Source organism: Euprymna scolopes, chromosome 28 (assembly GCF_053919585.1).
Source record: "Euprymna scolopes isolate OS-2025 chromosome 28, ASM5391958v1, whole genome shotgun sequence".
In the NCBI taxonomy this organism is placed as follows: domain Eukaryota; kingdom Metazoa; phylum Mollusca; class Cephalopoda; order Sepiida; family Sepiolidae; genus Euprymna; species Euprymna scolopes.
Window position 1 is genome coordinate 18,933,820 of NC_136509.1, and position 24,965 is coordinate 18,958,784.

Sequence of the window (24,965 nt, forward strand, 5' to 3'; positions counted from 1 at the left end):
AAATAAATGTTCTACAATTATATATTGATACATTTTTATACAAAATAAATGTTCTACAATTATATATTGATACATTTTTATACAAAATAAATGTTTCTACAATTATATATTGATACATTTTTATACAAAATAAATGTTCTAAAATTATGTATTGATACATTTTTATACAAAATAAATGTTCTACAATTATATATTGATACATTTTTATACAAAATAAATGTTCTACAATTATATATTGATACATTTTTATACAAAATAAATGTTCTACAATTATATATTGATACATTTTTATACAAAATAAATGTTCTACAATTATATATTGATACATTTTTATACAAAATAAATGTTCTACAATTATATATTGATACATTTTTATACAAAATAAATGTTCTACAATTATATATTGATACATTTTTATACAAAATAAATGTTCTACAATTATATATTGATACATTTTTATACAAAATAAATGTTTCTACAATTATATATTGATACATTTTTATACAAAATAAATGTTTCTACAATTATATATTGATACATTTTTATACAAAATAAATGTTCTACAATTATATATTGATACATTTTTATACAAAATAAATGTTTCTATAATTATATATTGATACATTTTTATACAAAATAAATGTTCTACAATTATATATTGATATATATAATATATATTGATACATTTTTATACAAAATAAATGTTCTACAATTATATATTGATATATATAATATATATTGATACATTTTTATACAAAATAAATGTTTTTACAATTATATATTGATATATATAATATATATTGATACATTTTTATACAAAATAAATGTTTCTACAATTATATATTGATATATATATAATATATATTGATATATTTTTATACAAAATAAATGTTTTTACAATTATATATTGATATATATAATATATATTGATACATTTTCATACAAAAAAATGTTTTACAATTATTTATTGATATATATAATATATATTGATACATTTTTATACAAAATAAATGTTTTTACAATTATATATTGATATATATAATATATATTGATACATTTTTATACAAAATAAATGTTTTTACAATTATTTATTGATATATATAATATATATTGATACATTTTTATACAAAATAAATGTTTTTACAATTATATATTGATATATATAATATATATTGATACATTTTTATACAAAATAAATGTTTTTACAATTATTTATTGATATATATAATATATATTGATATATTTTTATACAAAATAAATGTTTTTACAATTATTTATTGATATATATAATATATATTGATACATTTTTATACAAAAAAATGTTTTTAAAAGTATATATTGATATATATAATATATATTGATATATTTTCATACAAAAAATGTTTTTACAATTATATATTGATATATATAATATATATTGATACATTTTTGTATAAAAAAATTTTTTTACAATTATTTATTGATATATATAATATATATTGATACATTTTTATACAAAATAAATGTTTTTACAATTATTTATTGATATATATAATATATATTGATACATTTTTATACAAAAAAATGTTTTTACAATTATTTATTGATATATATAATATATATTGATACATTTTTATACAAAAAAATGTTTTTACAATTATTTATTGATATATATAATATATATTGATACATTTTTATACAAAAAAATGTTTTTACAATTATATATTGATATATATAATATATATTGATATATTTTCATACAAAAAAATGTTTTTACAATTATATATTGATATATATAATATATATTGATACATTTTTATACAAAAAAATGTTTTTACAATTATTTATTGATATATATAATATATATTGATACATTTTTATACAAAATAAATGTTTTTACAATTATTTATTGATATATATAATATATATTGATACATTTTTATACAAAAAAATGTTTTTACAATTATTTATTGATATATATAATATATATTGATACATTTTTATACAAAAAAATGTTTTTACAATTATATATTGATACATATAATATATATTGATACATTTTTATACAAAAATGATTTGGTTTTCAATTATTTTTGTGGTCAGAAAAAAAATCTTATTATTTACTTATTTGCCATATTATTTGACCAAGAAGAAATTGGAGTTATCACCTCCAACCCCTAACAATGAGACCGTCCGTGTAATGCAGAAGTGCCGAATTGTTAAATCCCAATCGATTTTGTGCTAGCATTATTAATAACTTTTACAAGAGCTGCCACTGAAAAAAAAGATGACCGCATCATAGAGAAACAAAGATCAAAATCACTGGAATGCTTACTACTTCTATGTGTTATCAATAAAAGACTAACTGTTTACTTGATAAGCAAAGGTTGGTTGGCTGCTTTTGTTTTACGGCATATCAACCCTTTTTAGGTTATTTAATGTCAAATCCAAATATTTTGAAGAAAATTTTTTTAATAGAATATATTTGTTGTTTTCAAGTCAGTTCCTATTTAACCCATAGTTGGGACCCTAACAGGCACTATCACTCCGGGTCAGAGTGGACCTGGAAGCAATGGTATTTAAAGGGTGGCTCCACACTCCCCAAAGCCCGCAAGTTGGGGCCTCACCACTGGATATAGTTTAAGGTCATATCCAGGACCGATAAGAAAGGGAGATGATAGGTTCACGATTTTGTGCAAGAGTTATACTTGTGTAATATAAAAAATAGTATTAGTAGTCTTACTTGCATGTACTGGTGAAAATCATGATGGAACTTCTTGGGTTCTTCTCAACGTAAAGGTCCACGATGTGCAGCATGTACGCATCCTTCATATCGGCTGGTGTTAACACGTATCGCTGATCAAGCTGCTCTACAGTTGCTACTCTGAAAACACAAAGATATAAGTCAATGTTTGTTCGTGTGTTACAGAAATCAATGTCGTGTCTGTTATAGATCGTGATGTCGTCAGCATACATACCCATCTCAGAGACAATTTTGTCAGGGAGGTCATTTATGCATATTAGGATTAACAAAGGTCCAAGGACAGACCCCTAAGGCACTCCCGCATTTATATCATATTGTTTAGATGTATGACCGTCAAGGACAACCTGGACTTTTCTCTTATCTAAGAAGGATCTAATTATGTTATGTATTCTTCCAGTGATGCAGTATGATCTGATTTTCTTGAGAAGATCCTCATGCCATATTATTCTTCTACTTAAAAAAAAGATATATATACACACACACACACACACACACACACACACACACATATATATATAGCTTTAAAACTTTTATTGAGAACATCAATTCAGGTAACTTCATTATGTAGTAGAGCTGACATCTTGTTAAGTAGAAAATGTCTAATTGCTTGGTGATGGTTTTCGGTTTTGAAATTGGAAACTGACAAGCAATGCTTATCAAAAATAGTACTTCATGATTTTATACTGCTGATGGAATTTTTGATCTCACTAGTTTATAAACATTTACTTAACAAAATTTATTTTACAGCTAACCCTAAGTCTGAGTGACAAGGTCATAAAACCACATGTAATTACCCCCACACACAAAATAGAACCCTTGCTGAAAAAAAAATTATATTCGATTATCAAATATATAAAAAAGGTAAAATGTGTGTGTGTTTGTCTAAAAAAACTTTTGACAGAGGCGACGAATCCTCACGAAATCGGTATCGTTTTAAAGCTCCATCTTTTGGACAGCAAATATAAAAAAAATTGGCCAAAAACATTAATTCCTTCACCCTCAACTGAACAGTTTTGTACAAGGAGGGGTCGTTTTTTTCGCCGACATTTTAGCAAGTCATCGTCTTCTTTTCGATTGACTACGCTTAATTTCAACGTTCAAAACTGCCGCGTCGGGCGACAGAGACATTTTTTTTAAACCTTTTTTTCTCCTTCACGTTACGGGTTTGAGCCTGGTTACCTACTACTATTTCTTTTTTTTTAAGATCACTGCCTTCTGTTGTTTTGATATCCCCCTCATCCTACTACCACTTTTTACCCTCCCCCCCGGGTCCTTACTACATCACCTGAACATCCGGGCAATGCCGGCCACTTCTCCTAGTTTATAGTAAAAAAAAAGTTTCCAATTAACAAACAATGGTTTGCTTTTCTTATGTATTAATAAAAAAAAATCATGGTGAAAATAAATTATCAATTGTCCCCTCACTTCCCAAGAAAAATTCAACCTAAAATGTAATGAGTAGCTGTTTTTTGATAAACATCACTTGTTAGTTTCAGAGTTCAAAATTGGAAGCCATCACCAAGTAGACTTTTCTTCTTCAGTCAATTAATACGTTCCTATTTACTTACCTCCCCACGAGGGCAGAGTTGGACACAAGGTCTGTTTTTAATGTGGGGGAAATCCAGCTCCCCAAAAAGGGGCACTTTGGATAGGAACAAAAATTAAAATTGTCTCCATCATGAAGGATTTCTCTTCCACTGGTCGAGGACAGAAAAAGTGAAGAGTAGCATCAGAACAGATACTACACTGTGATCTTGGCCCGACGGCCATAAACCGGGTTAAAAATAAATCAATTAAAATATTAACAAAATATATAAAAAAATTTCAATAAAAAGTTTGATTCTTCACAGAATCTATAGACGCCATTGAAATGTTCCTTTAATTCCATCTGGGGTCACTAGGAGCAATTACCGGTTAGATCCATAAACTCACTGAAATATATTAGGATGTAAAAAAACGAAATTCATTTTTTTTCTTTTCTTTACATGGGCATCACCACTTATCAAGGCCCAGAGGCCACTCGAGCATAAGAGTCAAAGAGTGTACAGTAGTCAATTGGACAATATAGTGATTGTTAGTAATGGAAATCTGGTAAATTTGTTAACTTAAGTGGAACGGCTCATGAAGAACTTGTTTGCATTGGACTTGAAGACGCAGGCAAACGGAAGACAGTTTCACAGGCGTGCAGTTTTAAGAAAGAAACTTTGTTCATAGAATCTGCATTTAGATGTAGCATCTGATGTAGATATACAGTCAGATGCAAATCTGAGCAGGTGATAAGGAGACATAGGTTTGCTTAGTTACCAGGGTCTCCCTCTTGGCATTGTGGACAAAATCTAACAAAAAGGCAAACCAATACGGTCAGAACCAGTGCAGCTGCAGGAATTGTCAGAAAGGTATTGCAGTGCTCAAACATCTAACTATCGGGACACCAAACCAGAATTTTTCCAAAGTTTATTCCCTTATCCTTTGCCTTTCTGAAACCATTCACAAGACGGTGGAGCTATTCGCACGGAGCTGGTTCAAATTTTAATTTATAACGGAAATCCTCATCATAGTTGCGATTGTAATAAAATAAAAACACAGAAGAATAATTCTTTTGGTATTTGTTGAAATTTCTGGAGAAATAACTAATAGCTTCATCTAAGCCTTCTTCATCTTCTTGGATGAAAATTCCACCCATGCCCACACCACTGATATCAATTTGTAATTTAAACTGTTTGGAGAAATCTGGGGTTGCAAGAGCTGGCCTTCCAATAAGAGTTGATTTGATGTCATTGAAAGCTTTATGGCAAGAATCAGTCCATTTTTATTTTTCATCCTTTTTTAGGAGATTGGTGAGAGGACTTGCTAATGTAGAAGAATGTATTACAAATGTTTTGGACATGTAAATAATTTTTCTTAATATTTTTAAGAGCAAAAATAATTAAATAAAAACTATCCAGTATTTGTTAAAACTATTTACCGTTTTACAGCTACAAGATCTTTTTTCTAATAAAGACTTTCAGCAAATCCATTTGTTGTTTTATTTTTTTAAATTAATAATGTACTCGTGCAAGAACCCCCCCCCCCACACACACCAAATTGTGACACATTCATTTGTTTTTAATTTTTTCATGTGTTCTTTTTATTTTCTAAGTAACGCTCAACTCGTAATACTTAAGCATGACAATAATAAATCGATTGTTAAATTCACTCACATAACATGACTTCTTCTATAAATGACTAGCGGGGGTACCCGGCGTTGCCCGGGTGTTTGGAGGTGTGTGTGGTTTTGGGTAAATCAAAACCCCGGAGGGGGGGGGGGGTTAAAATAAAAAAAAAGTTTTAGTAGGTGAGTATGAGGATCGAACCCGAACCCTTGAGGCAAAGTTGGAAATTGAAGTGTGAAAAAAAAAAGAAAAAAAAAGTGCAACGTTAACGCGATACTAAGGGAAACACGTTTGAATTTATTTAAATACTTAGATTTGGCAGGTGCACGTTTTAATGACTTAATGAGGTCAACTTTGACTGCGGGATAGTATTTCATCTACTGTGGGAACGCTTTTTTTTTATTTTCCCCAAGATATTGGTGGTGGTGGTGGGGGGGGACCAGCTCCCCTTGTCCAAATTGAATAGCAATTGTTTGATATAAGAAAAATATTTCCACATTGATCAAAGCTGATTGCTTTCGGACATTTCCGGCAATAACCGGAAAATACCGCCAGAATTAGAGTCGCTTTTATTATAGGAAAAAACCTAATCCACATGCGGCGAGCGAAAACTGTTGAATATTTATCTTCCCGAAGTCGAACAAATTAAATAAACAGGCGACCTCCCTTGTTAACTCAGAGATATTATGATTTATATGTGATATAAAAAGTTTTAAAAAGTTGTGAATCGACTGACCGCTTCTCTGAAAAAAGCCTTTCTTGGACATACAGAAAAAGCAAACATACATACACACATTTTCGCTTTTATATATAGATATATAGAAGACGTTTATTTCTTGCTTTATTTCTTTAAGAAATATTACCCTCACGATGATTAACGAATCAACCATTACTGTGGAAATTAATTATTTTATTTTCAGATAATGATTTTTCAGTGATAATTCTGGTTGGCCAAGGGGTTGAACACCGGGTGTCAGAGGCAATGGTGACTTTGTAACTGAGTTCGAACTCCGCTTTTTAAACCGAAATTAATAAGACAGACAGAAATACAAACCCTATAAGTAGAATACAGAACATCCCACAATAAATTAATTGTTTTCTGCAATAATTATGCAAAATAATACTTTTTTTTTACATAGGCATCACCACTTATCAAGGCCCAGAGGCCACTTGAGGAGAAGAGTTAAAGAGTGTATAGTAGTCAATTGGACAATATAGCAGAATAAATTGTTTTCTGCGAATCATTACTTCCTAAACTAATTATATATATATATATATATATATATATATATATATATATATATATATATATATATATATATATATATATATATAATTATTTTTATTTACATCGACAAGTATTACATACTCGCTACACTAAACATGCTAATGTTTCGGAACAAATTGGTTTATTAACCAACTGCTCCTCATCTGGCGAGAGAAATAAAGTTTATCTGCTATTCAGAGCATCTTGCCCTTAAATGAAGATGTGAAATATATTTTTTTATTTATAAACAATAAAATATTAAAAACACTAATTTCTATTAGTCTGTACATCCATCCTTTGCACTTTTCCTCAGAAACTACTGAGCTGACTTAGTAGAAATCTTGTATGGACCTCTGTTATGATAAGGTGCAGCAAACCAAGTCTTATGGTATCCACTCGATGCATAGTTAGGAATTCATGGAGATTAGTATTTAATGAGCATCAATTTACCAGAAAACAATCATTTTAAGTCAACTTTTGTCCGTTTTTAATGAACTAAAAAGGTTAGCAGATAGACCCGACATTGTCTGGGATTAAATGAGTATTAACAAATTTTCCACCCTTCCATACTTTTATTTTCATTGAAATCGGTAAAATTGCCCATTTTTTTAATCAAATCGATTGCCTGCTCTAATTAGGGACCCCTCTCACTATGTAGTGGGAGGAAGCTTTACATGTCTCCCCGCATTGACTTAGTCCACAATATATTGTAGTCTACATTGCACTGTAGAGAACGTACTATTGATATTATAAAATTATTTTTATATATAGTGGCTTGAATTAAAGTTTAAAATGCAAAAATCAAGTGTCATGGTTCAATTGTGCTCTAAAAATAAAGATTCATTTCAAATGCGCCATAATATTATAAAAAAATCTAGAGTTGATTTTATAGGATGGGCCTTTCGGCTTGAGCGGTGACAAAATCCTCAAATGCAGCTGTGATGTTACGTTGTACAAGATGTTAACATCGGACAAATCAGACTTCATTCTTTAATCAAATTTTTCCAATTATCAAAACTTATCAAATGCATTCCGATACAAAACCCATGTAAGAACACTCCAGACACATACCTTTGTGTGAAATTTTTTAAAAATCGGCCCAGTCATTTCTGAGTTCATTGGGAACGAACTCACACAAAATGTCTTTTCATATAATTGTAGAAGATTATATATACAGTTCTACCACTCGACCAGGAAAATTTCAAACTTCCACACATTCCTTTACCAGCAATGCTTCAAGCAAACTTTCCCTTTTTCCCGTTTACTCAATCTCACTGAATCCCTATAAACCGTCACTAAATGTTAAATAACTTTTTTGATGCAAGTATGATCAATTTCAGATTATTTGTTTCTTTTAATGCATTAACCTGCAAAATTTATTGTATATTTTGCAAAGCTCTTCCCACTCATGAGAAGAAATGCATTCTTCAAAACTCCATGGAATGAGGTTATTCTTGTTTATTTGTAATCCTTGCTGAATAATTAAAATTTTGTATACCTTCCTTACAGATTTGTTTTTTTTTAAATTTGAAGAAATTTTCAATAAGATTTTTATTTTATATATATATATATATATATATACGAGCAAACAGTTAATAAAACATGTTAAAAAAACACTTTGAAATGAGTTAAAAACATTTAATCTGAAAAGGAAACACTAGATAAGTGGATAGTCCTTAATACACGGAGTTTCGAAGAAATACTTTCCTTCTCATCAGAGGGTAGGAATTAGCAAAATGCGGGATTGTATTATATATATATATATATATAGTCTTGCTTTTGCTTACACAGTATATTAATATTAATGCTCAATTATAAAATTTGATAATTTTGTAGCTTACTCTCTAAGTCAACCATTTTGGCCTAAAACTCATTGGTATATGAAAATTTACTGAATTTCATGAACTCAATATAATTACATATAAGTCTATATATATAGATTTTTATTTTAAAATTATATATATATATATATATATATATATATATATATATATATATATATATATATATACAGTGTTTACCTGCTGCATTAATTTTGGAGCTGCGCTTGTTACCAAAAATTGGAAACGACCTTTCTCCATACTCTTTGATCTAAATAAAGATCAGCTCCAGTTGAATAAAAATGATTAAAAAAGGACCGTAGTTTACTTCTGCCTTTAAGGCTTGAAGTGCCCCTGGCACATGCGAATTTCTATTCTAAATGTCTGAATATAGCTGCCATTTAATCGCACTGTATTCGAATACAATGCATAACCACATGTGACATGATTAACTAGTGGTGCCATTTTAAGACTTCACAATTGAAAATCCCTTAAGGCTGATCGGGTTTAAACGTAACGAATTATTGAAATGGGAAAATAATTAAAACACAACATTGCTTGCTCTTAGGATTGGATCTTCAACCTCCAAAAGAGCAAAGATTACCTTGTGTTTATATATATTATATATATATATATATATATATATATATATATATATATATATATAGAGAGAGAGAGAGAGAGAGAGAGATAGATATATGTAAATATGTATATATACATACAGGGTGACACACACACAAAAAAAAACAAAAAAAAAAACAGAACGTTCAATAGTTTTTCTGAGCATTTTACAGTCAACAGAGAAAAAAAGGCCAAAGACCTAAGTGTTTTGATGTGATGTTTTGAATATAATAAACTAGTTATGACCAAAGTTCATTTCATTCGGACAAAACACTAAGAAACGAGGCCTAATTAGAGTTGGGGCCCGTTTTTTGGGGGGTCACCCTGTATATACTAGCAGGCCACCTGGCGTTACCCAGTCATAAAATATGCATGAATATTATATTTTAATTAATGCAGATTTCTTACCTATTATATAAATCCCACCTGTCTGTTTAAATGTATGCATGTATGTTTGTATGTCTACCTAAAACTTTCTATAGAGGTGACGGATTTTCATGAGATCGGTATTATTTTGAAGCTCGACACTCCAGACGACAAACTTTTAAAAATTGGCCAAAAATCAAATTCCTTCACCCTCAGTTGGGCACTTTTCTACAAGGAGGGTGGGTTTCTCCGCTGACATTTTTCATCGCCACAGAACCATTTTTTTTTATAGACAAATGTCTGAGGAAGTATCTATACACATATGATGTTACAGAGTCTTAGCTTTGTCTGACAGCTAAGTTTCTCTCTTGGTTCAAAATGTTGAGATCCAGCAACAAGCAAGAGCAAGATAGCCAGCAACAAGTTAAACTGCAGACCAGCTTAATGCAGGTACTGGTCTCCCGCTTTATGGTCTTTTAAATCAGAGATTTGCTTCTCCTAGAAAGGTTGCCTTCACCATGGCTTATGGGAGCCCTCTCCACCCCAGCACACACATACATACACACAAACACACACGGTGCTAGTTGGCCGTTGACCCCGAAAAAGGGTTCATTCGCCCTTTGAAAGATCTAGCCACCCTCCTCACCAAACAAGTCTGGTGGGGGAACCAGTTTAGTCACCGGTGACCCGACCATGAGGCAGGTAGTACTGGGTTACATGGTACCAGTAGCATATGACATGACCTGACACTAGTATACATACATACATACATACATACATACATACGTCTTTATACATATCTATCTATCATTATATAAAAGGAACTGTGTGTGTGAGTTTATCCTTATAGACTCCGAAATGGCTGGGCCGATTTTTATGAAATTTCATTAAATGTACTTTATGTATCTGGCAGTGTTCTTAGATAGGTTCTGTATTGAAATGTCTTTGAAAAACTCTAATGAAAGAAGGAACAGCTGATTTTGACTAAAGTTAACGTCTTACACAGCCAAACATCACAAGCACATTCTAGAAGTTTTAATACAACACAAGTAGAAAGAACTTGCATATAAAATCAAAAGTAGGTTCTTTGACATGACAAGGGCGTGCTCGATATGAATGTTTCTGTTTAAGGCACAACTACACCATGATACTCGACTTTTGCATTTTAAACTTTAATTCAAGCCATTATATATTAAAAAAATAATTTTATAAAATCAACAGTAAGTTCTCTACAGTGCAATGTAGACTACAATATATTGTGAACTAAATCACTGCAGGGAGGCATGTGAAGCTTCCTCTCGGTGCACCGCACTAGAGAAGGCAATCAATCGATTCAATTGAAAAATGGACAATTTTACAGATTTTGATGACAATAAAAATATGAAAGTGTGAAATAATCATTGATCATCATTACATCCCCAGCAATGCCGGGTCTCCTTGCTAGTACTTAGATATGATTAAATTTAAATACGATTAAACAAAACAGTTTCTGTGGATGAATATATATATATATATATATATATTAGTAAGTTATAAAATGTATATGGCGATTAAGCTACACTGAATATTCCGCGTTTCATCCACTCTAGGATTCTTCAGGCTTATGCGCGAATTCTGTGGTTGTTTGTCGTTTTTATATGCGCATCTTCTATTGAGATTTTAGTTAGCCAATCAGCTTTCTAGTATCCACCGCGCCCTTCCTATCAGCCAATGAGCATGCATTTATCGGACAAAGGCCTATTTGACCTCTGGTTTACCTGTTCCTTTGTGTGTGCTCTATTTAGCCTGGTTATTTAGTTTCTTGATCTGTTTTAAATCTAGGTTAGTGGTTTCTTTTTTTTGTTTTAATGTTAGTTTATATATAAATATATATATATATGTGTACACATATATATATATATATATATATATATATACATACATATATGTGATCGTTTATGTATATTCATGTTTATTTAATTTATTTATTTGTTTATTTTCTATTTTTTTTGTTAGTTTTAAATTAAGTAGTTATATATATATATATATATATATATATATATATATATATATTGAAATTCAAAATGGCGTAATGGAAACATTATGAGGTATTTACAGCTTCTCTTCCAATTTTCGGATTTAATCGCACTTTTCATGGATTGATTGTTGCTAATTCTTCTGATGAGTTAAGGGCAAAATAGATTCACTAATTGATATAATAATTAAGTGATTGACTTTGTGCTACGAACCAGATACTGTCAAGAATTGTAAATGTCAACTGAATTAAAGGAATAAATTATAAAATGGTCAACATTATGAGCTTTGGAATACAGACTTTTGACATTCATTGTAATTACACTGAGCTTCTTGAATAAGGATTGGTATATATTAAAAGGGAATAAAGTATATTTCCACAGAAATATATATATATATATATATATATATATATATATATATATATATACATACACACCCACATGCGTGGTTGTGTATGCGTGAAATTTAGCATCACAACTCATAACAAATAAAAATCTAAACTCAAACAATAAATCACCGATGTCATCATCAGTCATAGTCTTTAAGGGTTCCGCCAATGTCCAGACAACCGGAATGGGTAACAGGAATATTTCCGGTCACTTATTCCAATTCCAAAGGACAAAAAAAAAAAAAAAAAAGGTTTTACGGAAATTGCGATAAAGAGAAATAGGAGTCGGAAAAAGATTGGCTCGTTTTTTTCTTTTTTTTTTGTTGTCAAGCAATTTTGTCAGCTGTTTTTAGCAAAAGGAGAACAAAAAGAGAGTTAAAAAAAATAAGTCACTTGTGAAAATAAATAATTGACGACAGACAAGGAAGTGACAGAGCGGTGGAGGTACACAACAGTCTCTTTGACAAAGGAGAACGTGTATGAATAGGTTGGATGTGAGTTGAGGTGTTTGTCAGCACTAAAAATGGTTCTACATTTGGCCCTTCCGAAATTGAGCGGAGACGAGGAACTAAAAGAAGGGGGTGGGAACAAGGAATTAAATTATATATTATTTTTATAAAATAAAATACGCATCAAGTGCGCTTGAAAGCCAAATCATAACGCAATATTAGGAAAATAAACAAATATTTTACTTGTTTGAAATTTATAATTTAAATATATTTTGGAGTCAAACTCCATCCTCAGTATGTTATTTTCTTTCTTTTATTCTCTTCTTTCTTGCCATGTTGTAAAGTTTGAGAAAGAAAAGTCTGCTTGTAAAGATCCGCGTTTTGTCTCTCAGCGGTTGTATTTTGAAATGTTGGAACTGTGCGCTGGCAATGCGAAATTAACGTCAATGGTGTGAGTTCCATTATAGAAACTCACTCACAGATATATGCTGGCGAGTTGAAATGCAAAATGTTCATTTAAACTTGCCGACATATTTGTATTAGTTTTATGCATGCGCAAATTCATTCATAACTTAAAGCGGCTTAATATTAAATCTTTCTTATCCATCTGTTGATAGCTGAAACTGTAGGGAATGCGGCTGGAGAGCTAAATGATTTGGTTTCGATTCTAACTGATGGCATCCAAGTCATTTTTAAAAAATCTTTGGAAATCAGTACTAGTATATAGGTACTAGCGAGGGTGCACGGCATTGTCCGGGTGTTTAGGTGGTGTAGTAAGGACCCTCAGTATGGAGTGCGGTCAAAACAACAGTAACGGGGGTGCCCGGGTGTGTGTAGATGGTGTAGTAAGGAACCCCGGGGAGGGGGAGAGGTAAAAAGTGGTAGTAGCAGGGGGGGAAATCAAAACAACAGTAGGCAAAGGTGTTTAAAACAAACAAAAAAAAAAAACGTGGTAGTAGGCAGGCAGGCTCAAATCCGTAATGCGAAGGAGAAAAAAAAAGTTTAAAAAAAAAAGTGATGTCTTAATCGATGTCTCCATCGCTCAACCGGAAGTTCTGAGTGTTGAAATGTAGCATAGTCAATCGAAAACAAGACGATGACTTGCTAAAATGTCTACGAAAAAAGCAACCCCTCCTTGTACAAAACTGCTCAATTGAGGGTGAAGGAATGAATGTTCTTAGACAATTTTTCGATATTTGTCATCAGAAGGGCCAAGCTTGAAAACGATACTAGTCTGGTCAGGTTTCGATACGTCTACCGAACGTTTTTGGCAGACATACACACACATATATATTTTGCATTTTATATATTAGGTGTAATGTAATATCCAATAGACGATTGGCTCTGTAAGAATAAATACAAAATCTGCATGAATTAAAATATATTTAAGCGTAATTTACGACCGGGCATGGCCGGGCGCCCCTCCCACTCTCGCTAGGTAGTGTATAAAAAAGAAAGAAACATCAAAAAAAAAAAAAAAAAAATAATACTTGTAACACGAGTCATTCAGTGTCAAACCATGATTGACACAGATTTCTTTCACTTATATTAAATCTTCAGAATATGAATTGAACTCCACCAGTTTTATGAGAAGGGTTCCAAAAGTAATGTCTTCTAATTTTTCATTCCGTCTGAAATGATCAGATAAAATTAGATTACAAAATACTATTACTTCTCTATAAAAAATTGAAACTATACCATTACTTCTCGATCTAAAACTGTACCATTACTTCTCGATCTAAAACTGTACCATTACTTCTCGATCTAAAACTGTACCATTACTTCTCGATCTAAAACCGTACCATTACTTCTCGATCTAAAACTGTACCATTACTTCTCAATCTAAAACTATACCATTACTTCTCGATCTAAAACTGTACCATTACTTCCCGATCTAAAACTGTACCATTACTTCTCGATCTAAAACCATACCATTACTTCTCAATCTAAAACTGTACCATTACTTCTCAATCTAAAACTGTACCATTACTTCTCGATCTAAAACCATACCATTACTTCTCGATCTAAAACCATACCATTACTTCTCGATCTAAAACCATACCATTACTTCTCGATCTAAAACCATACCATTACTTCTCGATCTAAAACTATACCATTACTTCTCAATCTAAAACGGAAACTATACTATTACTTCTATATGTGTGTTGAATCTGCACTTGCTTGGGAGGAAAATATTTCAGTCATTTCTTTTAAACCTTTTTCAAAAGCTCCACATTTATCGAAAATATAAAATTATGTTTTCAAATCGTTAAAGTTAGATCTCAGTAGCATGATAGTTGGCAAACCAGTTTACTTCTCATTCGCCAATTTTCATTTATTATTTTTGTACTGTGTTATTGGCGATATAATAATGTAGATAACTACAATTTATTTTAAAAATCATTTAATCTTGGCCTGACAAAGTTTAATAAGCGACATTTAAAATAAGCTAAAAATAAGCAAGGGCGATAACTCATTTTAAACTGAGGAATATAATAGGATTTAAGTTTTAAAATATGCAAACAAATAAAAATTACAAATTAACTTGGCTTCACTGCATCTCGGTCAATGCTGGTTATGTACAGCTAATGAGGTGATGAATCTTTTTTTTTTTTTTTTTTAAATATTGGATCCACTGCTTATTAAGGCTGAGATCCACTGAAGGATAAGGGTTAATAAAGTAGGAATGATTGCTGACTGAAAGATAAGGAACACTTTACATTAATATATATCAATGGTATGAACTGCATTTGATTATTTATAAAGTAGTGCATGAAAAGAATTTGTTTACATTAGATTTGAAAATGATTAAGTTTTAATCAGCAGGGAGGGAGTTCTACCATAATGTGTTCCAGAAAAGAAAGAAACTCGGTTCATGGAAATTCTGCCGATGCATATGAATGGTGAAAAGTGTTATTAAGATTATATATGATATACCTTTCCTGGCACACTGGTTCCCATTAGATCACCAAAGTTCAGTAATGTTTAGCCTGGCAAGTACTAAAATGGGTGACCATTTGGGAATACCAGTTGCAGCATGTGCCCTGAAGCCTGAAGATGGGTGGGCAATATTCTTGCCCAAAACACGCTGCATGAAACAATGCTCCACTCCCTAACAACAGAAAGTGAACCCTTTACCGCCAGAATTTTTTTTTATGCAATAAATAAATTTTTTAATCATGAAACTCATACGTGACGGAAGTTAGCATGCAACTGACGCACGAACATAAACAAAACCCTCATTCACTTGTTGAACCATGCATAGACCTGTACTTTTAAGACGAGTTGGGCTGACAAGCCATTGTTTTTTTTGAAAGGCGACTTGAAAGTACAATTTGGCTGTAAAGGGTTAAAGGGCTTTAAAATTAAGGGGAGTTCTTACTGTGAATGCCTTATAAGGAGGAATTAAAGATTGGAGCTCAGTCTAGCACCTTCTATGGAAATGAAGATAGAGTAGAGAGAGAGAGAGAGAAGCAGAGTCAGTTCTGTGAGAAAGGGATTGTAGAGAAGAGATCAATCCCCAGATTTTGGAGTTGACTTTTTACAGCAGGAAAAAACGCTTCGTGCAGCACCTCCCCAGATGCGGCAACATTTCATTTACACATTGTACATAAAAACATTCTTGAAACAGATACGTGTGTGTACAGATATATTAAGGGTGCAGCATGCGCACACAGGATTTTCATTTTTCCGCGCAGAGTAGGAGCACGCCTTTCTGTGAATGCTTTGGTGCGTGAGCTAGGACATTAAACAGCCAGCTCAGTGGGGTTCAATACACAAGGGATGCAATTAGTTACTGTCAACCTGCATTTTTAGACGTGGATATGAGCAGATTTTCAGTGGGTTTTATCACAGCAGGGACAGGGATAGGATGTCGCGTCGGCTGAGAATGGTGTGGACCAAGTGGGTGTGGAAAGATTGATAAAAATCAGAAATTGGCATGATAAAGTCAAGTTACCTACCATGTCACGTGATGGCCATCTGTTTATATTTGGTGAATGAAGGGAAACAAAGAGGAAAGAGAAGGAGAAGAAGAAAGAAAGGGAAAATGCCATAAATAAATAACAAAACACAAATCATAAATATATTTTGACAGCAACAAGCTGAAACATGTGTCATGGAGTTAATAAGATGGGAAATAGAAGTAAAAAATAAACGCATGCTAGATACTGTCAAGTTGGCCTTTATGTGGTTCCAATTGGGAAGAGAATTAATATAATCCATATATTCACAATTTTGCCATATATATATATATATATATATATATATATATATATATATATATATTATATTCAGCCACATACATTCCTGTTTCGCTGTTTTACAGTTCATCAGCGGGGGCTAGACAAGCAACTACCTTAATCCAGGATTGAAACCCGACCGCCCATATGACAGTTGGAGTTTCTAACCATTGCGCTATTCAGCTGCTGCTATGCGGGCAGTAAATTAACAATGTTTTAACATTGTCCAAATACCTAAGCTCCATTTGTTTACACAAAGGGTATCGCTTATACGCTAATGATAATTTGTATGTCACTCCCCAATATGCTCAACCCAAGATAGGGAGCATTACAGTCATCCACATACAGTACTGTTTCGCAGCTCATCAGTGCGGCTAGACAAGCAACTACCTCCAGCCAGGATTGAAACCCAACTGTCCATATGACAGTCCGATATGACGGAAATTAAGCACCTATAAAAAACAAATGCATGCTAGCTGCTGTCAAGTTGGCCTTCATGTGGTTCCAATTGGGAAGAGAATTAATATAATCCATATATTCACAATTTTGCCATATATATATATATATATATAAGTTTTAAAAGCCAAAAGCAATGCGGAAAGGACCGGAATAATGAGAGTAAAGAAAATAAAAACAAACAAATAGACGGGTATGTTTGAGTAGAGAAATGTCTAACCGTTTATTCATTTATCATTCCTCACCTCGTTGTATAATTATTTTGAAACCAAGTTTTTGGTATGTTCGATGTATATAAAGTCTTGGTTGCATCGATTAATAGATAATAGATTAATAGAAATTAAGCACCTATAAACGTCAAATGAAGGTGTAACAGTTAAGAAATCAAAAAGTGTTCCAACGACCAGAAGTCGTAAACGTTAAATATGGTGTAGAAATTATTGAAAAAGGTAAAAAGATTTAAAAAGAAAACCCAAATCTCTCTCTCTCTCTCTCTCTCTATATATATATATATATATATATAACTATGAGGTAAAACTAAAAGCCAAGAACAATGCGAGATTTTTTTTTTTTTATAGAGTAAAATTAAATGAAAACAAAAGAAATAAATTTCTTTTTTTTTGTTGTTTGTTTTTTCTTTTTCACACAAATTTTAACTCTAAACAACAGTAATTTTTTTTTCTGTTGTATTCAATGGTGTTGTAAAGTTGAGATTTACAACACCATTGAATACAACAGAAAAAAAAAATTACTGTTGTTTAGAGTTAAAATTTGTGTGAAAAAGAAAAAACAAACAACAAAAAAAAAGAAATTTATTTCTTTTGTTTTCATTTAATTTTACTCTATATAAAAAAAAATCTCGCATTGTTCTTGGCTTTTAATTTTACCTCATAGTTTTCTTCAACAATGCTTCAAGCAAACTACAACCTACTTATATATATATATAATTATTTACTATAATAATTAAATAACTACAGACACACGTATTTCATCCTTTCAGGAATCTTTAGTGCAAGGTTTCACGATTAATACCAGGCGATAGATTCAAACCCGGCGGCAGAAGCCCTCTCTGGCTTGATTAGCAAGGACCGTATCCATTCGGGTTTTTTTTTTTTTTTTTTTTTTTTACACAGTGGTCACCACTTATCAAGGCCCGGACCCCACTCAGGGATAAGGGTTAGTGCAAGTACATTACGTTAGTGTGGAGATTTGATGAAGTGTTTACTTAAGGGGGGGGGCGGTTCATTAGGAATTTGTTAACGTTGGACTTGAACACATCCAAGTTGTCAGGTGGGAAGCAGGCAGACGAAACAGAGTTCCACAGGCGTGCAGTTCTAAGAAAGAAGCTTTGTTCATGGAATCCACGTTTTGATTTATGCACAGATAAAGAGTGGGGGAAAATTTTCAGTTTTTAACCGCATGAAATAACATTGAATTTAAACATATTATTTTTAAATGTTCTTTACATCGGTCAGAGTGATCTAATCATTATATTATGATCCATGCATAAGAGCTATATATATATATATATATATATATATATATATATATATATTAGTAGACCGCTCAGAATTGTCTATTTCTAAAAATGCGTAAATATGATGTTTTAATTTATACAGGTTTCCTATTTATTATTATAGAGCAAATTCTCTATTAATTATTATATTGTACCCAATATACATTAGTGGCTGCCTGGCATGGTCCAGTTATAAAATATGTTTAAATATGATGTTTTAATTGATGCAGATTTAATTTTTATATTATAGAGCCAATAATCTATTCATTATTATCTTGTACCCAATAAATAATAGTGATTTCAGAAGCAAATGACTTGGATACCATCAGCTAGAATCGAAAGCAAAACATTTAGCGTTTCAACAATATTCATTCCCATCTGATCCAAGTTCACATGCATACAAAATCTTTAAAAAAATAATGTTGTAAATATATAAATGTATATTTGCGCATGTGTAGAAATAACACATTTAGTCGACTTACGCCTACCAAGTTCCAATTTTACAAAATTTTGACCCTTTAGCTGCTATTTTTACCAGCTAATATCATATCCGAATTCAGGATTCAAAATGCATATGAAGCAAGTACTCTGCCACTTGAGCCACCATGTTACTAACACAGATTAAGCAAACCCAGGCAAAGACTTACTGTAAGATAAACTGTATACATTTTAGCCTGATGATCCCCCTACGGGGGATGAAACCTGGATGATTCTTTTTAGCATAATTGCCATAAATATGTTTTCATAACTTACCTCGCATATTTAGCACTGTTGAAGTAAACACTAAAAACTGATACATAAAATCTTAATTCTTTAGTAAAATATGCTCTGATGAATTAATAGCAATTGTGCCCCCTTCAACTTACATAATTCCAACTAATTGGACAGGCAGAATAACCAAGCCACTCACTGTTGCCTTTAAAATCTGAAAAGCATTATATTCTAATACAGGGCTCTACTTTGCGAGTGAAACAGTCCCATTTGCGAGTGAATTTTCAAAGTGGCAACTAAAAATAATGGAACGCTTATCTTTTGGCGATTGCATTTCTTTCACTGACAATCTTTCAAAGCTCACTACCGAGTGAAAAATATCTTTTCAACCTTTTTTTTAAAATAAAATGAACAAAATTATTTAAACAATAAAAGTTTAATAGAATACATTTTTTTTAACGAAGGCTGTTTAAAAAACATCTGAAGAAATTAGAATGTTTATATCTTCAAGTATCAATATAATGTTTGTTGTATATTTAGAATTACACTTATAAAAAAAATACAAAAAAACTTTATTATGTACATAATCGTCACAGAATGAAGATGTCATATTCCAAAAATCATATGGGTTTGGCTAGTGACTTTTCTATTTGGCTAGTAAACGAAAATATTTAGCTGTCAAAGGTCAACTAAAGATAATTTTGCCCATAGAGCCCTGTAATAGTTTATTCCTTCAGACTTTTAGACTTTGGAATTCCCTCACTGTACTAACCTGCAGAAGTTTAAATGTAATGTGAACAGACATCTGGCTGCTCAACTCCCCACAGTTCCATATTAGACATAATTCCAAATAATAACCACTTATATTCCTAGTGTCTATATGTATTGTTTAGGACCCAAAAGAGTAAATTAATTACGGGACACATTTTGTAATTTTATGGGTTTTTTTTTACTAGAGGGGAGTTACTGCTGATTATGACTTAACTACCATTCGAGAATGTCAGATGGTTAGTGAGACAACACCATAATGATCGTTAACGGTGGAGCTTTGATAGTGTTTGTCTATTTAAGAGGAAAGCTAAATCAGAATTTATTTACATTAGACTTGAAAACGTTAGATACGATCCCAAATAGTAACTCCTTACGTTTTAAATATTTATTGCTTTGTTTGGAGTGAAAAGAGTAACCCCCCCCAAAAAAAAAAAACAAAAAACAAACAAACATCTTATGAGATTTGAACCCGGCAATGAAGCCATCTCTGACTCCATTAGCAAGAACCAAATTCATTCGACCACCGTTAAACCGTGAGAAATATCGTTGAAATTTAAACATTTATTTTTAAATGTTTTTAACGTCTGTCAGAGTGATCTACACATGCTAGCTAAAGTGACAGACTTTATTTCAACTGCAAAGTGCTCACTGACAAGAAATGAGTTTCTTAAAGGGGATGACAAGTCTCAGTTTCTGTATGAATTAAAATATAATAATTATGCATATTTTACGACCGAACAATGCTGAGTGGTCTGCTAGTATATGCCCGGTCATAAAAGGCACATAATTATTATTTTTTAAATCATACAGAAACTGAGACATGTTCATGCAAGTATTATATATTTTTTTCTAAACAGTTCACTTCTTGTAAGTAAAAATAAAATACTCTAGTTGAGATTGAAACAAAAACCTAAAAACAGCAAGTCAAATACGATAACCATTAGACCAGCTTGACACGCCTTTAAAAAAGTGTTTTAAATCTACTTATTCTTAACAAAGAAGCTGTCATGTTTCACGGCCATGCATACGTGAAACAGTTGACAAACAAAAATCCGATAACTCCCAAGTACCAATTTTTCAATGTTGACCCCTTAGCAGCACTTTTTTCACGATGAAATCCGATTAAAAAGTTTTCCACATGTTTGAATTCCCTGTATACTAAATTTCAAGCCTGTAGATTAAAAATTTGTTGAGTATATAGGTTGAGAAGTGTCTTCACGCACACACATGTTTCTATTTGTGTGTGTGTATATATATATATACACTAGCATGGATGCCCGGTGTTGCCCAGGTGTTTGGAGATGTGTATTGAGCAAAAAAAAAAAAAAGTGGTAGTAGGAAGGCAGGCTTGAACCCGTACCGTGAAGGAGGAAAAGAATGTTATGACCACCGCCAAACCAGAAGTGACGTAGGTTTAAATTAAGGCTAGACAATTGAAAAGAGGGGATGACTTTTGATAATATCGGTGAAAAAAGCGACCCCTTCCTGTAGCAAAGTGCCAAAGTGCCCAGTTGAGGGTGAAGAAATTAATGTTTTTAGCCAATTTTTCGGTATTTGTCATCTGAAGGGTCGAGCTTCAAAACGATACTGATTTTGTGAAAATCCGTTGCCTCTGTCGAAAGTTTTAGGCAGACATGCAAATATACATATATAGATTTATATATTTGTAGCTCAAATTTTCGACCCAAACCGATTAAAAAGCTTGCCTTATCTCTGAATACCCTTTATGTAAAATTTCAAATGTTTACACCAGAAATTGTCTTTAGTAATTTGGTAGAGACTGCAGAGGTCAAATTTTAAAAAAAACTTTGACCCCTATTATGACCCCTTAACATTTATTGTTTTGGGCTCAAATCAAGTTATTAAGTTAGATTCATGTCCAAGGAACCTATATCTAAAATTTACAGTGTTTAGACCCAAAATTGGCGGAGAAGTTTGGTAGAGTTTTCAAAGGTCAAATCGTTGAACTTTTACCTCTTAACACACAAATTTCTGTCTGAAAACGGATTACAAAGATTTTCCCAAGTCTCACTACTCTGTATATCAAATTTCGAGTCTGTAGAATAAAAATTGACAGAATTATTGCGTAGGGAAATGGACAGACACACAGACACGTTCACTTTTATAGATATATATATAATCAAAATAATTCTGAAATTGATTTTCTAACAAAGATTTATTTATTGGAAGACAAGCATCACACAATCTTTCTAACGTCTTTTTGAAAACATGACGTCCTTGAAGTTTGTTATTAAACGGAGCTTGTTTAATATTGCAATGCAAGCTAAAAAAGCCAGGAACTACTTTAAGTGAAAGAGAAAGTGACAAAAATGGAGAGAAAAAGATGCCATAATCCCGAAGAAACTTCTAGTCGTTCTAGCAGATATCTGTGTAACAAAAAAAGAAAAAAGTTTTATAGATAACATAAAGACATTCAGAAAACCAGGTGTCTTGTGAAGGTCTTCTTTAAGTATGAGATGGATTAGACAAAGTGGGATGTGCGTGTGTGTGTGTGTATATATATACTTCAGAAAAAAGTTATCTAACAAATCAACTGGTATGGAAACCTGTGATTATAAGTCTTACAAAATATTATTGGCAGTAATATTCTATAAGGACTATCCCATCTAAATAAAGATTGCTCCATATACAAGACAGAGCAAATAAATCAAATTTTAGTCATTCCTGAAGTAAATATGGTGTAAATCATTATAGCTATTTGCTAATATTTTCTGCTCTGAAGAGATGTTAGACATCGAAATCCTATAGGATAAGGATTTATAATATTTCAAATGTATTCTTTGTCTTACATGGAATAGTTAAAATCTTTGATTTGAAATTTAATCATAAATTTTTAAATTTTATTGAATAACTAAAATTTTATATATATATATATATATATATATATATATATACAGGGTGGAACGATAAAGCATTATTTCTACATTCTGCATAATTGCATAGAATTTAAAAGGAAAATATTTCAGCATACACACACACACGCAAACACACACACATACACATATATATATATATATATACTTCAGAATAAAATTATCTAACAAATCAACTGGTATGAAAACCTGTGATTATAAGTTTTACAAAATATTATTGGTAGTAATATTCTATAATTATTATCCCATCTAAATAAAAATTGCTCGATATACAAGATAGAGCAAATAAATCAAATTTTAGTCATTCAATAAAATTAAAAATTTATAACATTAAATGGTTAAATTTAAAATCAAAACATTTTTATTATTCTATGTAAGACAAAGACTACATTTGAAATATTATAACTCCTTATCCTATAGGATTTCGATGTCTACCATCTCTTCCGAAGAGAAAATATTAGCAAATAAGGTGTAAACCATTATAATTATTTGATAATATTTTCTCCTCTGAAGAGATGGTAGACATCGAAATCCTATAGGATAAGGAGTTATATGTCAAATGTATTCTTTGTCTTACATAGAATAATTAAAATCTTTTGATTTTAAATTTAACCATTTCACGTCATAATTTTTTTTATTTTATTGAATGACTAAAATTTTATATATATATATATATATATATATATATATATATATATATATATATAATATAAAAATAAATATGTATTTCCATATCCCCTATTTACTATTTCCATCTCCTCCCCTTCTTTCTCCCCTTTCTCTTCTATCTTCCCTATTTTTTCCTCCCTTCTTTTATTATTGGCTCTTCTTTAATGACCCCAATTATTTGATAGTTTTTTTTTTTTTAAATATTACCTACATATATATACTACCCTTCTGATTAATCATTATATGTTGTACCTACTTTTAATTACTGCGCCGTTCTCTTAAATCATGAAATTATACCACATTCCAACTACCAATGATTACTATACTGTTGTCATGACGACTACCATACACCCATTAATCCTTATCCTCGAGTGATCTTCAAGCTTTAATAAAATGGTGACCACTTTGTAATATATATATATATATATATATATATATGAACAAATGATTAATAAAATATGTTAAAAGACATCTTGAAAAAGAGTTAAAAACATATTTAATTTTAAAAAAGGAAGCACAAGATAAGTGGATAATCCGCGGAGTTTCAAAGAAATACTCTCCTTCTCATCAGAGGGCAGGAATTAGCAAAATGCAGGATCGGAATATATATATATATATACTCTTTTACCCTTATAGATTGTACCTACTTTTAATTATTATTAACTGTATGCTCATATATATATATATATATATATTTTAATATTACCTACATATATATACTACCCTTCCGATTCATCCTTATGTGCTGTACCTACTTTTAATTACTATTTACCATTTTATCTTGTTCCTTCATTCTCATTTCATATCTAAATGTTATTAAGCCAGTTTTTTTTTCTATATTTGTATTTTGTATAATTCTGGCCCTTCTTCTCTGATGAGAAACAT

General features: G+C 31.3%; 1 protein-coding gene across 1 annotated transcript in view; it reads right to left on the minus strand.

Moving 5' to 3' along the window:
• LOC145249496 (putative ATP-dependent RNA helicase DDX49) overlaps window positions 1–24,965 on the minus strand; it is a 619,310-nt gene that overhangs the window by 130,030 nt on the left and 464,315 nt on the right. Inside the window, exon 6 of the mRNA XM_080111104.1 lies at window positions 2,723–2,863. Within this exon, the coding sequence (XP_079967230.1) occupies window positions 2,723–2,863 (141 nt within the window). The remainder of the gene's footprint in view (window positions 1–2,722; window positions 2,864–24,965) is intronic.